At 34.3% G+C, this 22,487-nt stretch overlaps 1 protein-coding gene across 1 annotated transcript in view; it reads right to left on the minus strand.

The window, feature by feature from the left end:
- Positions 1-18,290, minus strand: part of LOC107560187 (centrosomal protein of 170 kDa protein B-like) — a gene marked incomplete at its 3' end in the record, with an annotated part of 31,148 nt that extends 12,858 nt beyond the window's left edge. Inside the window, exons 1-7 of the mRNA XM_016244299.1 lie at positions 18,098-18,290; positions 14,992-15,129; positions 13,174-13,263; positions 12,499-12,577; positions 10,449-10,507; positions 9,556-9,694; positions 2,446-2,556 (exon numbers count right to left, since the gene is read on the minus strand). Coding sequence (XP_016099785.1) covers positions 2,446-2,556; positions 9,556-9,694; positions 10,449-10,507; positions 12,499-12,577; positions 13,174-13,263; positions 14,992-15,096 — 583 coding nt within the window. The remainder of the gene's footprint in view (positions 1-2,445; positions 2,557-9,555; positions 9,695-10,448; positions 10,508-12,498; positions 12,578-13,173; positions 13,264-14,991; positions 15,130-18,097) is intronic.
- Between the last annotated feature and the right edge of the window lie 4,197 nt (positions 18,291-22,487).

Raw genomic sequence — 22,487 nt, forward strand, 5'->3', positions numbered from 1 at the left:
AACGCTATAATAATATACTTATATAGCACTTGCATATTATTGCTCTTTTGTTAGTTTTGAGTGCTTCTATTGTCTTCATTTGTAAGTCGCTTTGGACAAAAGCGTCTGCTAAATGACTAAATTTAAACAATGTAAATGTAAATAACAAAACTACATTGAAATTTTAAAACAAGCCCCAAATCAAATACATAAGTAACACAAATAAAATAAATCTCTTCATATAAACAAACTCAGGCTTTGTCTGTGCGCTTTCCATTTAAAATTAGAGGCAACCACTGCATTTTAATCACGATTCATATATGCAGCACGAGCAGTTTTTAATCTAAATTAGATTGTAGAATTTCGAAATTTGTAAACAAAGCAGCGCTGTGCTCATGAACAGCAACGATACAGTGTTTCCTTGGTTACCGCTGTCAACAAAGCAGCGCTGTGCTCATGAACAGCAACGATACAGTGTTTCCTTGGTTACCGCTGTCAACAAAGCAGCGCTGTGCTCATGAACAGCAACGATACAGTGTTTCCTTGGTTACCGCTGTCAACAAAGCAGCGCTGTGCTCATGAACAGCAACGATACAGTGTTTCCTTGGTTACCGCTGTCAACAAAGCAGCGCTGTGCTCATGAACAGCAACGATACAGTGTTTCCTTGGTTACCGCTGTCAACAAAGCAGCGCTGTGCTCATGAACAGCAACGATACAGTGTTTCCTTGGTTACCGCTGTCAACAAAGCAGCGCTGTGCTCATGAACAGCAACGATACAGTGTTTCCTTGGTTACCGCTGTCAACAAAGCAGCGCTGTGCTCATGAACAGCAACGATACAGTGTTTCCTTGGTTACCGCTGTCAACAAAGCAGCGCTGTGCTCATGAACAGCAACGATACAGTGTTTCCTTGGTTACCGCTGTCAACAAAGCAGCGCTGTGCTCATGAACAGCAACGATACAGTGTTTCCTTGGTTACCGCTGTCAACAAAGCAGCGCTGTGCTCATGAACAGCAACGATACAGTGTTTCCTTGGTTACCGCTGTCAACAAAGCAGCGCTGTGCTCATGAACAGCAACGATACAGTGTTTCCTTGGTTACCGCTGTCAACAAAGCAGCGCTGTGCTCATGAACAGCAACGATACAGTGTTTCCTTGGTTACCGCTGTCAACAAAGCAGCGCTGTGCTCATGAACAGCAACGATACAGTGTTTCCTTGGTTACCGCTGTCAACAAAGCAGCGCTGTGCTCATGAACAGCAACGATACAGTGTTTCCTTGGTTACCGCTGTCAACAAAGCAGCGCTGTGCTCATGAACAGCAACGATACAGTGTTTCCTTGGTTACCGCTGTCAACAAAGCAGCGCTGTGCTCATGAACAGCAACGATACAGTGTTTCCTTGGTTACCGCTGTCAACAAAGCAGCGCTGTGCTCATGAACAGCAACGATACAGTGTTTCCTTGGTTACCGCTGTCAACAAAGCAGCGCTGTGCTCATGAACAGCAACGATACAGTGTTTCCTTGGTTACCGCTGTCAACAAAGCAGCGCTGTGCTCATGAACAGCAACGATACAGTGTTTCCTTGGTTACCGCTGTCAACAAAGCAGCGCTGTGCTCATGAACAGCAACGATACAGTGTTTCCTTGGTTACCGCTGTCAACAAAGCAGCGCTGTGCTCATGAACAGCAACGATACAGTGTTTCCTTGGTTACCGCTGTCAACAAAGCAGCGCTGTGCTCATGAACAGCAACGATACAGTGTTTCCTTGGTTACCGCTGTCAACAAAGCAGCGCTGTGCTCATGAACAGCAACGATACAGTGTTTCCTTGGTTACCGCTGTCAACAAAGCAGCGCTGTGCTCATGAACAGCAACGATACAGTGTTTCCTTGGTTACCGCTGTCAACAAAGCAGCGCTGCACTTATGAACTTTAATATGCATTATACAGAGGCCAGATGAAAAGAAAAAATACCATCTAAACTTTTCTAAAGACAGTAAGTTCCCCTCAGACATACATTCATATAAACTCCTACCCTTAAATGAATCACGATTTGTTTAGCATCTCAACCGATTTGAATCGTCACATATCTGAATCGATTTTCAACCGGCTCGCGGTTAATCGTTACATCCCTAATTATAGAGTGTTTAACAATATCCAGTGATAAAAGCATTGACATCTCGCCTAGATATTTATGCTAAACCGAAGCGGACTCCTGTTTGTGCTTAACAACGAAACGAAACACTAAAGTAAGACTTCAAAACAACTGACGTGGAACAAAAGTTTCTATGGTCACCCGTTAATCTGAAGAAGACTCTGAGACGTACTGAAGACTGGAGGGAAAACACAATGACCTTCTCATTGGACTAAGACGGCCGCTAATCCATCACGAGGCTGAAGTCTGACGCGTTTTAAAGCTCACATCAGCAGTTGCATTCCTATCCACACATTTAATACACTTTAAAAAGCACCTGTATGATGTTCATGAAGGCTCGGATCACAGCGCTGAGCTTCATCTTCATCAGCCTCTCCCCACCAGGATGGCTGACCGTACAGAGGAGTGGGTCTGGACACAGACGGATCTGACATGAGACGAGGGAAAAGAAAGAGTTTGATGAAACCAACAACTTCTGCTATTAATGCTGATCAAATCCCAGAAGACACTTTCCATTAATAATAGTACAAATAATGACACTATTTCTAAAATAAATAAATAAATAATATTATTATTATTAAAAATAATCATTTTTAGTAATATTTAAAACATAATGCTAAATAAACAAAAATAAATAAAAATAAATCAATAAAAATTAACTGGTGAGATTACTTATTTTATAAAAAGAAATAAAAAATAATTTAAAATTAAAGAAAAAATTTAGAAAATAGTCAACTAAAAATCAATGTAATACTAGATAAATACAAATAAATAAAATCATAAAAATTAATGAAAGTCATTAACATGATATGACTTCTTTAAAAAATGTTTTTTAAAAACTATAAAAAATAAATTACATTTGCAATAATAAAAAAAATACACAAAATAATAAAAATGTAAAAAAAAAAAATTATATTAGATTAATAAAATTAAGATTATTAGTAAAATATATTAATAAAAATCATAAAATAAATAAAAATACTAAAAGTAAATTATTAGATGAATAAAGCTCGCAAAATAAATAAAAATCATAAAAATAAATTAATGAAATTAACTGGTGAGATTACTTATTTTAGAAATAAAGAAAATTAAAAATAAATAAATTACAAAATAAAAGAAAAACTATACAAAATAATAAATGAAAAATCAACGTCATACTAGATAAATGAAAATCATACAAATAAATAAAAATCATAAAAATGAATGAAAATCATTAACCTGACATTATATTTACCAAAAACTATTAAAAAATAAACAAAATAATAAAAATAAATGTAATATTAGATGAATAAAATTATAATTATTATAATTAGTTAATAATTAATACAAATCATAAAATAAATAAAACTACTAAAAATAAATGATCAGATGAATAAAACTCAAAATAAATAAAAATCATAAAAATAAATTAATGAAATTAACTAGTGACATTACTCATTTTAGAAAAAGAAAAACAAATCAATAAATTACTATTCAAATAAAAATACAAAAAATATACATTCAAAATAATTTAATCATTTAATTAAAATCATTTAATCATTCAATTAGATGAATAAATAAAATGAGCCGGTGACATTTCTTTAGAAAAAAAAAAAAATTTAAAAATACACACAAAAAAAAATCAATTAAATACTAGATAAATAAAAATAAAAACTAATAAATAAAACAAATTAAATAATTACAAACTTCTATTCTCCGTCTATGCTGAAAAACATCCAAATTATTTTTAAACCCTGTTCATGTCAGTGCCGGCGAGCACAACAGCTTAATTTAAACTCTCGTGCACATTACGCTCGTCTGGCCTGAAGCCCCTCGAAAAGCAACAGTAATTTATCCAGTAGCAGACCGGCAGCCGCTGGGTTAATCTACAGCTACTGTCTGTCAGAGATAACCAGTCACGCGGGTTAAAGCAAGCGGACACTGTTGCCACGACGACACTGTTTAATATCAACAGAGAGAACGATGGAACAAGTTATAATGTTGCACTCGTGTGTCATTTAACACCACAGACACAAACAGCAGAAGCCAAACACTACAGAAGGGTCTGCGTGCAACAGTTTCTGACTCCAGTGTAAAGACACTGTAGCATTAAAACAGAAGAGTACAGAAGTAGGAAAAAAGCGCTAAAGCATGATTCAATCCCATGAGTCCGTTGGGCAGGACCAGAAACCAGAGGAAGTTCAGGACACTTTCCCATGAAGTCATTCTGAGGATTTGAGGTTTTACTGTTTTTACATTTTTTAAAAACATGTTTATCTACTACGCCTCGGATTTTTGTCAGCTGAAATATTACCCTTGAGAGCTTACGTTAACCTATTAAATTAATGAAATTAACCGGTACTACTTATTTTAGAAATAAAAAAATTTAAAAACCAGAATAAATAAAAATAAATTTAAAAATGAAAAAAAAAAAACATACAAAAAAAATTAAAAATCTATTTAATAATAATGAACACAAATTATAAAACAAATTAATTTTTATTGATACAAATAAATACAAATATAAGTAAACTACATCACATTTATTATTTTAAAAATATGCTGCTACGCCTCGGATTTCCAAACTTTTTTGTCAGCTAAAATATTAACCCCGAGCTTTTAAGTTATTATTGCAATAATTTAACAACGCATTTGCAAATGTACGGTTCTCACATATAATACATGACATGCAGGTAACAAATAATATATTTAATCTTTTTTTAAGTTAGTGTTTTGTTTAGATTTTTTTTTATGTAAAATTATCTGATCCTCCCTTTTCACTATATGTAATCTTACCTTGTTTAGTATCTATGAATTTGCCTTCTTATGATCGAAACAAGCGTGTATATTATATGGTGGTACATAGGCAATATATATTAGGGCCCTGAGAATCGTTAATAATTTCGATTTAAGTCCATTTGCAAATTACCATGCTTCGAGAACAAAGGGTCGTAAACCCTCCAGCAATTGCCACCTCCCGCTCGGAAATTCCATTTTGCTCATTGGACAAGCCCATCTTGAAAGGCGGAGATCTTCTCCGACCTTAAAGGCCTGGCTCCAGGGACCCGCCCCAGTCGGTGGTTCGGTCTTAAGCTAAGAAGATGTGAAAAAACGCTTCAGGATATCAAAGATTGTGCCAGGCCTTTCGGCCTAGTCCTTTCCATTCATCAAGTGACTCTGACTCAAACTGGTCCTTTCTCATCAACCAACTTCAGCAAGATCTTGGGGCCGTAAGATCGCATCAGGAATCTTTGTTCATACAGACGTGCAAGTATCAAACTTAGTCGATTTAATTGATGCATTAAGTATCAGTTACACCTTTCTACAAGGTGTGTTTGAACTCAGAATCTGACGTATCCCTGAAGGCTTTGATCTGTTGAATATACATGCAAAGTGTTCCATAAAATCCATTCTTTATGCCTCTTTCTATGCTGAGTTAAACTTTAACCCTTTTCTATACCAACTGTATGTGTGTGTGTGTGTATGTTTATGTTAGACCGGCTTAATGTGTTTGTGTAGTATGTTAGACTAGTTTAAGTTTTTATGTAGTTAATAAAACCTTACTTGTATCACACTTGGCGTGTTCATTGTTTACTCATAACCGGAGTCAATAATCATGCAGATTTACGTTACAAACTTATAGAATTGTACAGTAAGAAAGTTATTTCCTTTAACCAGGAAATTAACGTTCTTAGAATTGACAAGACGGTTGACCCTGAGTGGTCAGCTAAATATCTACAGTGGATCTAAAATATTAATAATTAATCATAATTAGTTATGGTTAATTATTCATATTTCCCCATGAGCTGATTCGCTACAAATAAATACAAATATAAGTAAACTACATCACATTTATTATTTTAAAAATATGCTGCTACGCCTCGGATTTCCAAACTTTTTTGTCAGCTAAAATATTAACCCCGAGCTTTTAAGTTATTATTGCAATAATTTAACAACGCATTTGCAAATGTACGGTTCTCACATATAATACATGACATGCAGGTAACAAATAATATATTTAATCTTTTTTTAAGTTAGTGTTTTGTTTAGATTTTTTTTTATGTAAAATTATTTGTGTTTTAATTACATTTTTTAAATAATTTAATTACCTTTTCAACAACTCACCAGTGCAATTATAGTTAACTAAAACGGAAACTAACATTTTAAAAATAAACAAAACATATTTCATTACTTCAAATAAAATAAATGTTAACTCAAATAAATAAATAAAACGATTTCAGCTAGGCACCAAGGCAATATTTCACATAATAATGTAGTTTAACTTGATGTATTCATTTTAAATTTGGTAAAATATTTAAAAAAACAATTTTTTTTAATTCTTAAGTGTTATATATATATATACACACACATACACACACACATATATAACACTAAGAATTACAAAAAAAACTAAACATTTTACCAAATTTGAAATGAAAAATGAAAATATAACAATGTGTAATTCAAAATATTAGCTAAAATATTAACTAAAATAACACTGCTACTCACTTGACGTAAAAACATAAACTAAAACTGAAATATAAAAATTTGTTTAAATTAATTAAAACTATATAGACACATAGAAAAACAAAAACTACTAAAAATTACAAATAAAATACAAATATAACTCAATTAAAAAATAACTCAAGATATTATTAATAACACTGCAGAATAACTAAAATAGCACTACTATTCACTTGAAGTACCAAAACTACTAAAACTGAAATAATTAAATTAATTAAAACTATATAGACATAGAAAAACAAAAACTACTAAAAATTACAAAATATACAAATATAAAATAACTCAATTAAAAAATAACTCAAAATATTATTAACACTGCCATTCACTTGAAGTACCAAAACTACTAAAATTGAAATAAAAAATAATTTAAAAATTAATTAAAACTATATAGACATAGAAAAACAAAAACTACTAAAAATTACATTAAAAAAAATACAAATATAAAATAACTCAAAATATTATTAATAACAACACTGCAACTCCTGAACAACCTTTAGTTCCCTTGTGAACAACAGTTTGGAAAATTCACATCATCTACAAACACATTCAGAATCTGTTTTCACTGGATGATTCAGGCCTTCCAGTTCATCCAACCGTGAAACACCTCATTTTCCCATGAGCAACATTATCCCTCTTTAAGAGCACTAAACAGATGTTCACTGACGGTTTGGGGTTTGTAGAGGTCTGATCACATCGCTAGCCCTCAGTATGAGCACTCGTAATGGTGCTGATTGACTTCGCAAGCTCTTGTGCGCATGAAGACACACGAGAAGTAGGGCCGTCAAAAAAAAAATTAGAATTTCGAATATTTGTCGAATTTAAAATTTAAAAAATCCACATTCGAATGCAAAAACGTTGCATTACAATTTTAGGTGTGCGTTGAGGAGGCAGCTTCATCAGCGGCGCACGAGATGCGATGACGATGTAAGTGTCGTTGCATTATAATGTTTTTGTTAGCATATCAAGTTGAAGCCACTAGATGGCGCTGCTGCGTTGTTCATTCAAAATATTGCGGAAAAAGAGAACATCAATGCGGAGAAGATCTTGTTTACATCAAAACTGAAACCAAGCCGTTCACACAGAACGCAGAGGGACATCTATCACCTTTGCACTCGCGTCTCGCACAAAGGAGCCTGTTTAGAAAGCCACGTAAAATTAATGCAAGTTCAACTTTGAAAAAACATATCTCGAGACTTTATGGCGGGTCTCGCGTTTAGCAACTCGTGTTTTCTGTGTGTGATTGGCTTTCCGCCCTTTGTATTAAGCTATGAATACATTTAAGTACAAAATTCGAATTTAGTTTTTCAGCCATTTTGACAGCTACTAATGTGAAGTAAACAAGTCCAAACAGATCAGTTCATTGAAACAAACTGTCCGAAAGAATCAGTTCATTGAAACGAACTGTCCGAAAGAATCAGTTCATTGAAACGAACTGTCCGAAAGAATCAGTTCATTGAAACGAACTGTCCGAAAGAATCAGTTCGCGGAAAATAATCGTATTTCCCCGTTTGCCAGAGGCTCTGGATTACAGGTATTAATATTATAAATAACGTTCAGTTTCTCACACAGACGGATCATTCCGCTTCATAAGATCTCAATATATCGTCAGGAGCCACAGGGATTCATTTTGTGTTCCTTAATATGTTTTTTTTTTATCCTCAGTCATTTAAATGCCAGCAATATTCAAACTAGACCTGCACTTCCTGAAAGAAACAACAGCAAGGTCATTCGGCAACTATGCAAATATTACAAAGATATCATCAATGTTTGCCAGTTTCTGTGTGCTGAACATTTTATCAAAGAAAACCTTTAGTTTCTGAAGTATAAAGTTTGCACAAACCTAAGACTGAAATTTTCTGTAAAACAAACTCTGAATAGTGTTTCACATTGAATTAATTGCAGACATTTGTGCACCAGACAAAATATAAGGAATTTGCTTTGCAATAATAAAATATTACATTTCATCTGTGGCTTAAAGTCAGGTAAGGTCAGCATGGCATGGTCTTGTGGAAGTAACGCCAAGAACTAGCTAACAATTCAACTTTTTCTAAAAGAAATAGGTGATAAACTCAAGGGTTGCACGCCTTGTTTCTGAAGTCAACATGAAACAACTTTCATAACTTAATTTTTTTTTACTTATGCAACGCGACATTTCCAAATAAAACCGGTTATTCAACAACGAAAAAAGCAGAACTTAATTTTGTCCAATAGAGTTTTGGAATGGTGAAAAGTGTCTATTTTACAGATTATTGAAGTCGTTTCAGAAGTGAGTGGAGAAAGTTATTAAATTATGATGAAAAACATCTTCCCGGTCAAAAATGACCAGCTTTCAAAAAATTGCTTATAAATTTCTTGTCACGCAATATTACAGAGATTTTGTTAACATTTGTTTGTTTTATTAAATAAATAGATTACAATAAAAATACAATACAATAAAATGTTAAATTTTCTTTAAATTTTTTATGTAATGCATTATAATAATATAAGTCGATTAATTATTACCACCAAATATTGCATTCAATCATTTTATCAACTTGTTTTCTTTCAATTAGTAGTGCTGTTCAATTAGTTTTCTTTCAAAATTAATTTCGTTTTTGAGAGAACATTGCCAAAACTATCCACAAATAATGCTTTTTAACTCAAAAACTGAGATGCATGAGCTCAGACCAGCTCAATCAGTTCTGAAAAGAAATACAAAACCTGCATGAACTCAAAGAAAACAAGCTGATAAGAAGATTGAATCCAATATTTGGTGAGGATAAAACCTAATGAGACATTTTTTTAAATTCCGGATATTTTTGACTGGGAACACCAAATTAAGTAAAGGATTTTCAGTCCAGCACAAGAGTTAAAAAAGTGAAGACGGTTCATTTTGATTTCACGTTGACTGGAGTGTTTCATAAGTACAGGAGCTTCATGTCACCTGTGATGATTTTCCGCTCGCTTTTGTCTGATTTGACACCTAAAGCGTCCGAGTTTTGCCGTCTCTCATCCGTCTGAATGCGTTTCTTGGTTTCCGGCGTCTCTTGACCCAGCTGAAGTTGACTGGTGTATTTTTCATGCTGAATTCAGAATAAAACATACATTTATATAATCTCTCAACACGCATACACACAACTACTGCATCACAAATGCAAAAAAAACTAACAATTTAGATTATTCTGAGTTATTTACAACTTCATGTCTATAAACGCAAGTATAAATACAAATGCATTTCATCTACCTAAAAAAAAAAAGTAACGTTAATTTCAAAATAATATTTTAGACAATTTAATATTTTAGACAACAACAATACCAGTTATTGTAATAATAATATTATTATATTATAATACATATTTAACATGAAACATTTTAGTTTAATAATAATAATAATAATCTGACATTTTAATATTATTATTATAACTAGTATAAATATAACAATTTATACATTTATAATTTAGACAATTTAATAATTCTAACAATATTATTAAATAAATGTAATAATACTACTAAAAATAAATAAATTGTCTATTATTATTATTACTATTACACTAGAGAGGAAATAAATATTTTTACTGAAAAAAAAAAATCATGCTTTGACAAAAAGTACAAGCAGCACATTTCTGCTTTTAATAACATTTTACGATAAGGTTAACATCAGTATCAACTATATTAGTTATAACTAGATTACAACTTTTGATTTTAATATTTCACGGGCCTGAGCTAACATGAAATAATATTTTATTAACTAACGATAACAAACAGCATAAATAAGCCAGAATATTCCTATGAACGTGCAGGAATACAGAGATGGTATGAAATAAGAGTCAAATCTACCTTGAGGGCTTCCTCGGGCACTTTGTGCTGGCTTCTCTCCAGGATGTATATGTGTGAATGTGTGAACGGTCAAGAACAAACACACAAACTATCCCATAATGATCAGAGAGAGAAAACAACAGCAGGACAAAACCTCAAGATCAACGACGAGTCACAGTCAAATCGCTTGCAGCATCATTTCTATCGAGCGGAGCACAAAACTGTCCCGAAGCACACTTCTGGGCAAATCTGTCTCATAAATAGCTTTCGACCGATATATCGCCAAAGCCGATATATCGGCCGACATTTGGCATTTTTCAAATATCGCCATCGACCCATATATCGGTATTTTTCAAATATCACCACGGCCGATATATCGGTCGATATTTGGCATTTTTCAAATATATGCATTGGCCGATGCGTTCGAGGCGGGACTTTTATTTTGATGGCGCACCAGACTTTTATTTGACGCACACAGTGCTCACATTCTCCCTCTTGTTCGTTGTCGTCGTTCAGTTCTGTCTAATACAGATAGAAGTCTATCTAATAATCAGATAGAACCGTTAAACAAAGGAATTAAATGTATACAAAAAGTATTATAACGATTGCTCTTATATTATTAGTAATAGAAAGGCAAACATTATAATACTTTCTCGTTTGCCGTCAGCATTCAGCAAGTATGCATTTACATCATTTAAACGGCTAATTACAATTTAATTTCACAAACCTTGCAAACTTAGTCGAATCCAGTTGTGAGATCTTGTGAAGTGTGCATGATCATGTGTTCTCTGCGTGACTTTCAGTCTCCTTGCAAACTTAGTCGAATCCAGTTGTGAGATCTTGTGAAGTGTGCATGATCGCGTGTTCTCTGCGTGACTTTCAGTCTGTGCGAATTGAATGCTTTAAACATTAAATTTGTGATTTCAAATTATGCTGCGCTTTATGCATTTGCCCAGTGTAATATTCATGTCATTTTCACTGTGTGCTGTATGTAAAATGAGTGTTACCTTGGCTTTATATGAAAGAATATTATTAATGCACACAAACTTCCCAGAATACTGAGTGCTCTGTTGGTTACGGTTTACTTCCTTTTTAATTATATTTTTATTAAATATTTATTTATTTGTGGAAATACTTTGTCATCAAAAGTATAAGTATGTTTATTTTACACATTTATTTTTAAATCCATTTTCAAATGATTTCAAATTTATTTTAATTGAAATTAATACAATTATATCGGCCACCCTGCTTTCCAAGATATCGGCATCGGCTGTCAAAAAACCAATATCGGTCGACCACTACTCATAAACAAGAAAACTGCTTTTCTGGTCATTATCAAATGGTTTTTGTGCAAGGTTACTCATTTTCACGGCAGGTTTAGAGAGCAAAATCTAAAGGCCTGAGTCAAACCACATTGGACGCACAAGCCTGTCATGAGGAAGGATATCGTATCCGAAGCGAATGACATCTGATAACTTCAGGGTGATGTAGGTCTGATCGGGGATGCGAAGGTCGTTCACGAAGGTCTGGCAATGAAAACAAGATTTCGATTCCTTATATTTCGATATAAAGACAATAGTGACTATACAATAACCACTACCGGTCAAAAGTTTGGGATCAGAACGATTTTTTATGTTTTTTACAGGAGTGTCTTCTGCTCATCAAGGCTGCATTTATTTGAAAAAAAAATATTTTTGTGAAATATTATTATGATGCAAAATAACGTTTTTCTATCTTAATATATATTAAACTTTAATTTATATCTATCAAAAGTATAAGTATGTTTATTTTACACATTTATTTTTAAATCCATTTTCAAATGATTTCAAATTTATTTTAATTGAAATTAATACAATTATATCGGCCACCCTGCTTTCCAAGATATCGGCATCGGCTGTCAAAAAACCAATATCGGTCGACCACTACTCATAAACAAGAAAACTGCTTTTCTGGTCATTATCAAATGGTTTTTGTGCAAGGTTACTCATTTTCACGGCAGGTTTAGAGAGCAAAATCTAAAGGCCTGAGTCAAACCACATTGGACGCACAAGCCTGTCATGAGGAAGGATATCGTATCCGAAGCGAATGACATCTGATAACTTCAGGGTGATGTAGGTCTGATCGGGGATGCGAAGGTCGTTCACGAAGGTCTGGCAATGAAAACAAGATTTCGATTACTTATATTTCGATATAAAGACAATAGTGACTATACAATAAACACTACCGGTCAAAAGTTTGGGATCAGAACGATTTTTTATGTTTTTTACAGGAGTGTCTTCTGCTCATCAAGGCTGCATTTATTTGATCAAAAAGTAGCACTATTTGACAAAATTGCATTAATAACTTTAACCAAATCGAGTACAAAATCTATATATGCACTTGTGAATGCATACACTAAAACATGCAGAGAACACATGAGAGCTGCTATAACAATGTTATAACACAGCAGAAATGCATGGTTTTCCAATTGCATTTCATATCACACTATTTGATAAAATTGCATTAATAATTTTAACCAAATCGAGCAGCCCTTTAGGTCCATTTTTGCATTTGTGCATGCAGAAACAGAGTAAAAAAAGCAAAGTGAGATGATTTTCAAACTCTAGTTTATAAATAACACTATTTGTCAAAATTGCACTAATTTGAACCCAACTCAGGCTGCCCTATATAAAACCTATATTTGCTTTTGTGCATGCATAAACTGCAAAAGCACTTTTAAAACATGCAGAGGACCCGGTGAACTGACCCCGTTGAGGCTGCCCAAGTCTTTGACCAGGTGCTCGTCTGCAGACGCGTCGTAGTTGATCACGGCATGTTGTCTGTCCACGCTGCGAGACTGCGAAGGTGCAAAGAACAGAAAGCAGCTTATCAGAAAATAACACTACAAAGGGCCAGACAACAAGCTTTAGTGATAAACGTCCGTTGAGATATTTACACAGCGGGCTTTAAAAGAGCCTGTCTGCAGCTCTCAGAACAAAGCCACGGCCAAAGAGTGTGACCACAAAATATAATCAGCGTAGAAGAGCAGAAAACACTCTATTCCATGGAGAAAACCCTATCAGTAAGCTTGGAGACAAACATTTACATTTGGCCACAGGAAGGCACAATTACGCAGCATTATCAGAGTCAGCCGTCTTCACGCATCAAAGCAGATCGGCCCACATTTATTTACAGCCTCATCAGTGGTCATTGTTCAGAGCCGCTGGGACTTCATTGCAATTTGAAGTAGTGAATTTAACCAAACTTAATCCGAGATTTGTGTTCAATATTTACATGCATGTTGGATATGCATCATATGACTTTAAGTACAGTGTTTATTTATACATTTAAGTTGCATGCATCATGTCATTGCATAACATTTTTGAGTCATAATGACGTGGTTGAACATACTCCAGACCTGGCGGCTGGTGAGGAATGCGATTCATGAGCGGAGAGGGAGAGGCCGAGGTTTGGATGCATTCAGCGTGTATGAATGGACAGCAAACTGCTGCGGTGAGAGGGCCGAGCTAAACTAACCGCAGATGAGCAGAACCGTATAAACAAGAGTCAAAACGCTGCATTCTAGTGTTAGCAGAACAACAGAGTGTTTAAGAGACAATATTCTGCTGAAGCTCCATCCCTCCTGTTGCTCAGACGTTACAGCGTGTGCCATACGAGCGAACGGGAGATTATTTGAGGTGTTATTTTAGTATTTTATTTGTGTTTCTCATTCATATATTTCCTGTTTTTGTTTTAATTTTAGTTAAACTCTTAGTAGTGTTTTTGACATTTTTATTACTTTTAAAAACTTAAATTTAAATATGACTATATAGTTTTTATCATTTTATTTCAGTTTTAGTTATTTTAAGTTAAACTAAATGAAAATGAGAAATATTGCTTTGGCAACTAGCTGAAGTCAAAGAAGTTTAGTATTTTATTTCAGTTAAAATGTTATTTATTTCAAGTAAATAAAATGTACTTTAAGGTTTAAGTTTTAGTTTACTATAATAGCTCTACTTTTTATGAATTTTTAATGGTTTAAGTTTTAGTTTACTATAATAACCCTCTTTTTTTTATGGATTTAGTTTACTATAATAGCTCTACTTTTTTTATTTTTTATTTTTTGGTTTAAGTTTTATTTTGCTTTAATACCCTTACTTTAATTTTCTTTTTTTTAATGGTTTTAGTTTACTATAATAACCCTACTTTTTAAAACGTTTGTATTAGTCTTAGTTTTTGTTTCCTACAATAACCAAACTTTTTTTTTTCTATAATAACCCTGCTGTGCATTTCCGTAAAATGTAGCACGGTAACAGCTTAAATGGACATAATTCTCACATAACACTTTGCAAAGCATTTTGTTTTTAATTTAAAGAAACCGCTAGATTCAGCAGCAACATGAAATAAAACGTGTGAATCACCGATAATCCCGTCTGAGGGCAAATATAACGGATCGCATCGGTGTACACGAACAGAGCTCGTTTCATAATCGATAACCTTTGCAACAATGACACTGTTATTGCAAGACTGACTGTTAATGGTATAAACTTGACCAATTATGAAATGAATCAAATGAGTGTCTGACCTGTAGCACGAGTTCACAGTCCTCTCTGCCCACAAAGATCATCTCGCGGGGCAAACGGTGGCGCGTGCCGGAGCCGCTCACCAGGAACCATGACGTCACGCTCATCTTCAGACCGCTCCTCAAAACCCCCTCAACATCCTGCAGGAGCAACATCACGACACGGACACGTGAAAACACACAAACCTTCACTACAGCTGCCGTAAAGTCCTTATGCGTCACCTACAACCCTTTCATAAGTCTTGTTTAATACATCACACATGCCATATGTGGCCCTGGAGCACAAAAGCAGTCATAAGGGTCAATTTTTTGAAATTGAGAGGTATGCATCATCTGAAAGCTGAATAAATAAGCTTTCCATTGATGTGTGGTTTGTTAGGATCGGACAATATTTGAAAATCTGGAATCTGAGGGTGCAAAAAAATCTAAATATTGAGAAAATCATCTTTAAAGTTGTCCAAATGAAGTTCTTAGCAGTGCATATTACTAATCAAACATTCAGTTTTGATATATTTACGGTAGGAAATTTACTAAATATCTTCATGGAACATGATCTTTACTTAATATCCTAATGATTTTTGGCATAAAAGAGAAATGTATAATTGTGACCCATACAATGTATTGTTGGCTATTGCTACAAATATCCCCCAGCGACTTAACACTGCTTTTGTGCTGCAGGGTCAAATATTTATAATGAGACACATTGAATATTTGTCCTCCTATTTTGACCGCAAAAAAGGTTAAAAGGTGATTAAAAGATCGTTTCAATGAGGGGGGAAGAAAGCATTATTTTATCCATTAGGAATTGATTGGATGGTGAAATGTCAATATTCAATACCTGAATGTGAGTTTGATAAAACATGTGTCCATTAGTTAAAGGAGTAGCTCACTTGCAGAATGATAATTTCCTCACTCCCATGTCATCCAAGACGTTCATGTTGAACCAAATCGAGTACAGAGAAATGAAGGTTTTTGAGGAAAGCATTCCAGGATTTTTCTCCATATAGTGGACTTCAATGGAGACCGACGGGTTGAAGGTCCAAATCGCAGTTTCAGTGCACTACAGGATCCCAGCCGAGGAATAAGGCTCTTATCTAGCATCATTTTCTTTAAAAAAAAAAATCTAAATGTACATACTTTTTAATCACAAATGCTGGCTTTGCACTAGCTGAACGTAATCGCGTTGGAAAGGTTGCGCGCGCGGTCAGCTCTTCGTCTGTGAGATCCAGTTAGGGATGTAACGGGATGAACATTTCTTATCACGATTATAGTGGCCAAAATTATCACGGTTATCGGCATTGTTCAAATGTGCTGGAGATGTTTAAAAAAAAAAAGTACCGACACATAAATCACTTCAAGTTTTATATTTTAAAAAAAAATCAACAAATAAAATGACTTTACATTACAACAATAACGTTACCGATAATGTTCGGATTTTATCAATTGAAATGTCTTCTTCTGCATTCTACTGTACTTTCCCTTCAGCCTGAGGCTTATTCATTTCACGTTTGGTGTGAAAAGGCTTTTATATTTGCCAGAAATATAACTTTTTTATTTTAAAAACAAGCAAGCAAGCCCTGTCCAGATTTAAAAAGTAGCGCAAAAGTAACGTAACACATCACTTCCCATACAAAGTAACTAAGTGACGTAATTAGTTACTTTTTTAGGGAGTAACGCAATATTGTAACGCATTACTTTTAAAAGTAACTTTCCCCAACACTGGTTACATTCCTAGTGTTCCGGTTCAGAAAGGTCGGGCAGGGTGAAAAACCAACCTTTTTTTGTGAAGGGCGTTTGATTTTTTTTTGCACGTTCTTTTAGGGAGTAACGCAATATTGTAACGCATTACTTTTAAAAGTAACTTTCCCCAACACTGGTTACATTCCTAGTGCTCCGGTTCAGAAAGGTCGGGCAGGGTGAAAAACCAACCTTTTTTTGTGAAGGGCTTTGATTTTTTTTTGCACGTTCGCTCGGTGCTCGGTGCGTCCGCGTCCGTCACGCGTGACCTTTCCAACATGACTACGTCATGCATGCAGTCGAGTATTTGTGGTTAAACAGTATATAAATGTTTATGTTTTTAAGAAAATGAGCAATGGTTACACTAGATAAGAGCCTTATTCCTCGGCTGGGATCCTGAAAACCTTCAGCCCGTCGGTCTCCATTGAAGTCCACTATATGGAGAAAAATCCTGGAATGCTTTCCTCAAAAACCTTAATTTCTCTGCGACTGAAGACAGGGAGGCATGCACGGATGGCATGGGGGTGAGGAAATTAACCACTCCTTTAAGATATTATCTAATAGTCTGTGTAACTTAATTGTCGTCAGTAGAAAATAAAGTCAATTTGAAATTATGAGAAACACACAATAGCACCTACAATCTAATTAAACGAATGAATCAGGAATATTCTAGTTTTTCCAGTTATAAACATGAGGGAATGCGTGCCATTGACCTTAAGCTATAATCAAAGTGAAATGATCCTGGTGAAGCTCTCAAGGTAAAGTCAGTGTATTTATCCTGTTAGGTTTTGGCATCTTTAACACCGAATTCATCTGGACAAAGTTCGAGTCCAGACATGCAACCACTAAACTCTGAGACTCTACAGGTGCAAATCAAACTCCATCAGAGCAGCAGAGTCTGAATTAAATCCCATTAGCGATTTACAGCTCAAAACAAACCTGTAAAGCAGCATTCATTAACAACAGAGTGCACTAACTAGATGCGGATTGCCAGGTTGCCAGGTATTCAACAAAAACCCGCACAACAATTACACCCAAAACTAGCCCAATCGCGTTTCGGGGGGTTCCACCGGTACAACTCGCGTTCCGGGGGTACAACACACGTTTTTGACTGAGTTGCCCTGATAAAATTCGTTAAGATTAAAATTTGTGTTTTAAAAACAACCCGCGGCTACAGTGTTAAAGTACCCCGATTCCGCGGGAAACCCACGGACCTGGCAACCCTGGTCCAAACCCTCACAGCCGATATTCCCAGTTCGCGAGGCACATCTGTAACATGACAGCGCGAATAAAGCCTTTCAGGCACACAACACCCTGTTAAAACACATAAAAGAGGCTTTCTCGCGGCAGAAGAGCGATGTTTGTCACTCACTCGTTCAGCGCGGCTTCAGCGAAGCTCCGGGCGGATGAAGCTCAACAGGAAGTTTATTCCTGACATTCCCGAACTCCGACAAAGTGTTTGGAAGTGTTCAAACGCGGGTTGAATGCTTGTCCAGGCGCCGTTAGAGAAAGCTCGGTTCGGTGCTGTGGACAGAGAGCTTTGAGCGCGACGCGACGTCGGAGTACGTCAGGCCGGTGCGTGAGTGACGTCATGACGCAGCGAGCCGGATAAACAAGATCCACACCTTTTTATTACTGCTTATGGTTATTATTATGTGAGCTGTTTAATTTTTTTCCCATTTATTTATTTATAATGTAATTGTTTGTTGTTGTTGTTTTATTTTATATATATTTATTATTATTATTATTATTATTATTATTATTATTATTTTCTCTCTCGCGTCTGATTTTTAATTGCTGTGGTCCTTGAACCCCTGGCTCTTTTCCTTGGCATATGTTTGTTCACTTTTGTATTCCTTAAGCATGTGTTTAATAAAAAATTAATAAAATTAATAAAAAAAAATTAAAAAAGTATTACCGGATTACAAAATAAAAGCCCGTCTATCCTTCAAGTGCATATGCTGCATAATTGCATATTGAAATTAATGCGGTTTTCCATAAATGAAGTCACCACAAATAGTATTTGGGCTTTTGAAATGCGTGGATGTCATTGCACTAGATATATAAAATAAGTGAAAAAAGTAGAGTAAAAAATGCATTTAGTTTATTGTTGTAAAATGTTTCAGGTGGTGCTTTAACGTTGATTTTGAGGTATTCAGGAAATATACAATACTCCAAAGATACTGTAACTGAGTCATCATAATAATAACCGACTGTAAAGTGAGTATGATCGAGGCGACCGCTGGGTGGCGCTGTTCTGCAGAGGAAGAGTGTTTGATGATGAAGGACAGAACCTAAACAAAACAGTACTGTGACAAAGCATACTTCACTGACCTCAAGCTGAGCTAAAACAAGACATTCCTCAACAGCTGTGCTTCACTGAAGAATCAGGAGTCCTGTCCTCTGGGAAAACCTCTAGTCTGTTATAAGAGGGAATTCTGAGATTTCCAGACCTGGAAAACTCCTGTAAATTCATAAAACCTTAAAATTGAGAGTGTAGAATTTAGTAGAGATGCTATGACATGTAAATGTGATTCCTCACTGTTCAGAAGTTTGGGATAAGTAAGCTTTAAAGAAAGAAAGATAAGCGTACGTTTAATCAGCAAGGATGCATTAGATTGATGAAAAGTGAGAGTAAAGACTTTTAGAATGTTACGGAAGATTTCTATTTTAGATAAATGCTGTTCTTTTGAACTTTCTGTTCATCTGTGAATCCTGAAAAATAAAATGCATCAGTTTCCACACAAATATTTGATGTTTTCAACATTGCTAATAATCAGAAATGTTTCTCGAGCAGCATATTATACTGATTTCTGAAGATCATGTGACACTGAAGACTGGAGGAATGATGCTGAAAATACAGCTGCACATCACAGAAATAAATTATATTTTAACATCTATTCACATAGAAAGCAGCTGTTTGAAATGATAATAATATTTCACATTTTTACTGTATTTTTCATCAAATAAATGCAGCCTCGGTGAGCAGAAGAGACTTCTTTCAGAAACATTACAAATCTGAATTATTCCAAACCTTATGCAAAACAAAGAAGAGCCATGGTAGATGTTCTCGAAGTAAAAGCATCATGTCAGTGTCTTGAGTTAGTCTGCATGTGCCGACAGAGGTGTGCATGAAGCCGGGCTGCTTTAAACTGAATGTGATGTTTGTGGATGAAAGCAGTCTGATGTGTAACTGTGTTGCAGAGAGAGGAGACAGAGCGGAGGCCTCAGCTTTCTGCAGTCTCGCAGCACGTCACACATGTTCCTCTGTGTGCTGTCCAACACACCGTCCAGCTGTGAGGGTTTGTAACCAACATCTGGCTCACAGATTCAACCATCTGCTTCAGACTGCAGGAGCAACACACAGAGTAACCGGGGCTAGTTGTCACACTTTTTACACAGATGAATACTTGTCAGGACGGGTCAGTTTCTGGGAAAAAAATACGCAGATTGTTGAAGTTTTGTGGCAGCACGCCCCAGTATCCATCCTCCATAACATTTATGTATTTGAAAAGCATTAAAGACTATATATAAAGGTCATTGTGCAGCATTTAAATGGTAAAACCACTGTGACACTGAAAATGCAATAACAAAAATAGAAAGATAGAATGCAAATATACTGATAACACTTTAAAATAAGATTTGTTAGTTAACATGAGCTAACAAAAAAAACTTCTAAAGCATTTATTAATCGTAGTTATTGTTAATGTCAACATTTACTAATGCATTATTAAAATCAAAAGTGTATCTGTTAATATTTAATGGACCTGAGCTGACATGAATTAATGAATAGTTGTGCTTTTATGAACTCATAATAATTATATATATATATATATGCATACATATAATTATTTTATTAATAATAATAATAATAAAAAATTATTATAACAACGAGAAAATAAACATTTTTACTGAAAAAAAATTTAATAAAAATACAAGCATCACATTTCTGCTTTTACTAACACTTTACAATAAGGTTAACATGCGTTATCTACATTAGTTGAAAGGAACTAACGATTAAATACTTGTAAATCATTTATTAATCTTAGTTATATCAATATTTACTAATGCATTATTGAAATCAAAAGTTGTATCTGTTAATATTATCTTTTGGACCGAAGCTGACATGAAATAGCAATATTTTATAAACATTAACAAAGATGAATAAATACTACAACAAATGTGTTGCTCATTAGTTAAAGTATTAACTGATCTGAACTAATGGAACCTTACTGTAAAGTGTTACCAAAATATCTGACCATGGTAAAACCACTGTGACACTGAAAATGCAATAACAAAAATAGAAAGATAGAATGCAAATATACTGATAACACTTTAAAATAAGATTTGTTAGTTAACATGAGCTAACAAAAAAAACTTCTAAAGCATTTATTAATCGTAGTTATTGTTAATGTCAACATTTACTAATGCATTATTAAAATCAAAAGTGTATCTGTTAATATTTAATGGACCTGAGCTGACATGAATTAATGAATAGTTGTGCTTTTATGAACTCATAATAATTATATATATATATATATGCATACATATAATTATTTTATTAATAATAATAATAATAAAAAATTATTATAACAACGAGAAAATAAACATTTTTACTGAAAAAAATTTTAATAAAAATACAAGCATCACATTTCTGCTTTTACTAACACTTTACAATAAGGTTAACATGCGTTATCTACATTAGTTGAAAGGAACTAACGATTAAATACTTGTAAATCATTTATTAATCTTAGTTATATCAATATTTACTAATGCATTATTGAAATCAAAAGTTGTATCTGTTAATATTATCTTATGGACCGAAGCTGACATGAAATAGCAATATTTTATAAACATTAACAAAGATGAATAAATACTACAACAAATGTGTTGCTCATTAGTTAAAGCATTAACTGATCTGAACTAATGGAACCTTACTATAAAGTGTTACCAAAATATCTGATATTTAATTAACTATAAATTGAACTTTGTGCATCAGTAATTGTGAAATAATCAACGGATACAATTGAGCCAAAACTTTATTTGATCAATTCAATGGAAAAAAAGTCAAAATCATAAAAACAGCTGAACAGCGTATACAAATCGAATATTATTTGTATCCTGAAGCTGGTGTTCTTTAGTTCACGTGTTAAAAAAAGACAACACAATTAAAGGATAAAAAAGTCAAATATCTTCCCGTTTTAGAGGACAGTATGAAAGAGCATCATTCATATGAAACTTCAGATCTAAAAACAGGAAAAAATAGTTTTGCATATAAAATTAGGTACTATGTGAAAAGAGAGGAAAGGCCTTTACATTCATGTACGTATGGTGATAATTACACATCATATCAACAATCAGAGCATTTCACAACAATAATAATAATAATAATAATAACCTGCCAACAGATTCTCACATCTGTACAAAGATCATATTTGTGGTTGTGCTGATTAAATCACAACTATTGCATGGTATTTACACTGATGTGTAGAAATGTTGCTTTAAATTACCTTCAAAACACGTACAAATGAACGAGTTGTGTGTGTGTGTGTGTGTGTGAGTGTGAGTGTGTGTGTGTGAGAGAGAGTGTGTGAGTGTGTGTCTTTGTGTGTGTGTGTGTGTGTGAGTATATATGTGTGTGTCTTTGTGTGTGTGTGAGAGAGAGTGTGTGAGTGTGTGTGTCTTTCTTTGTTTGTGTGTGTGTGTGTGTGTGTGTAAGAGAGAGAGAGTGTGTGTGTGTGTGTGTGTGTGTGTGTTAGAGT

The sequence above is a fragment of the Sinocyclocheilus grahami genome, unplaced genomic scaffold (assembly GCF_001515645.1).
Source record: "Sinocyclocheilus grahami isolate Dianchi unplaced genomic scaffold, SAMN03320097.WGS_v1.1 scaffold713.1, whole genome shotgun sequence".
NCBI classification, from domain to species: domain Eukaryota; kingdom Metazoa; phylum Chordata; class Actinopteri; order Cypriniformes; family Cyprinidae; genus Sinocyclocheilus; species Sinocyclocheilus grahami.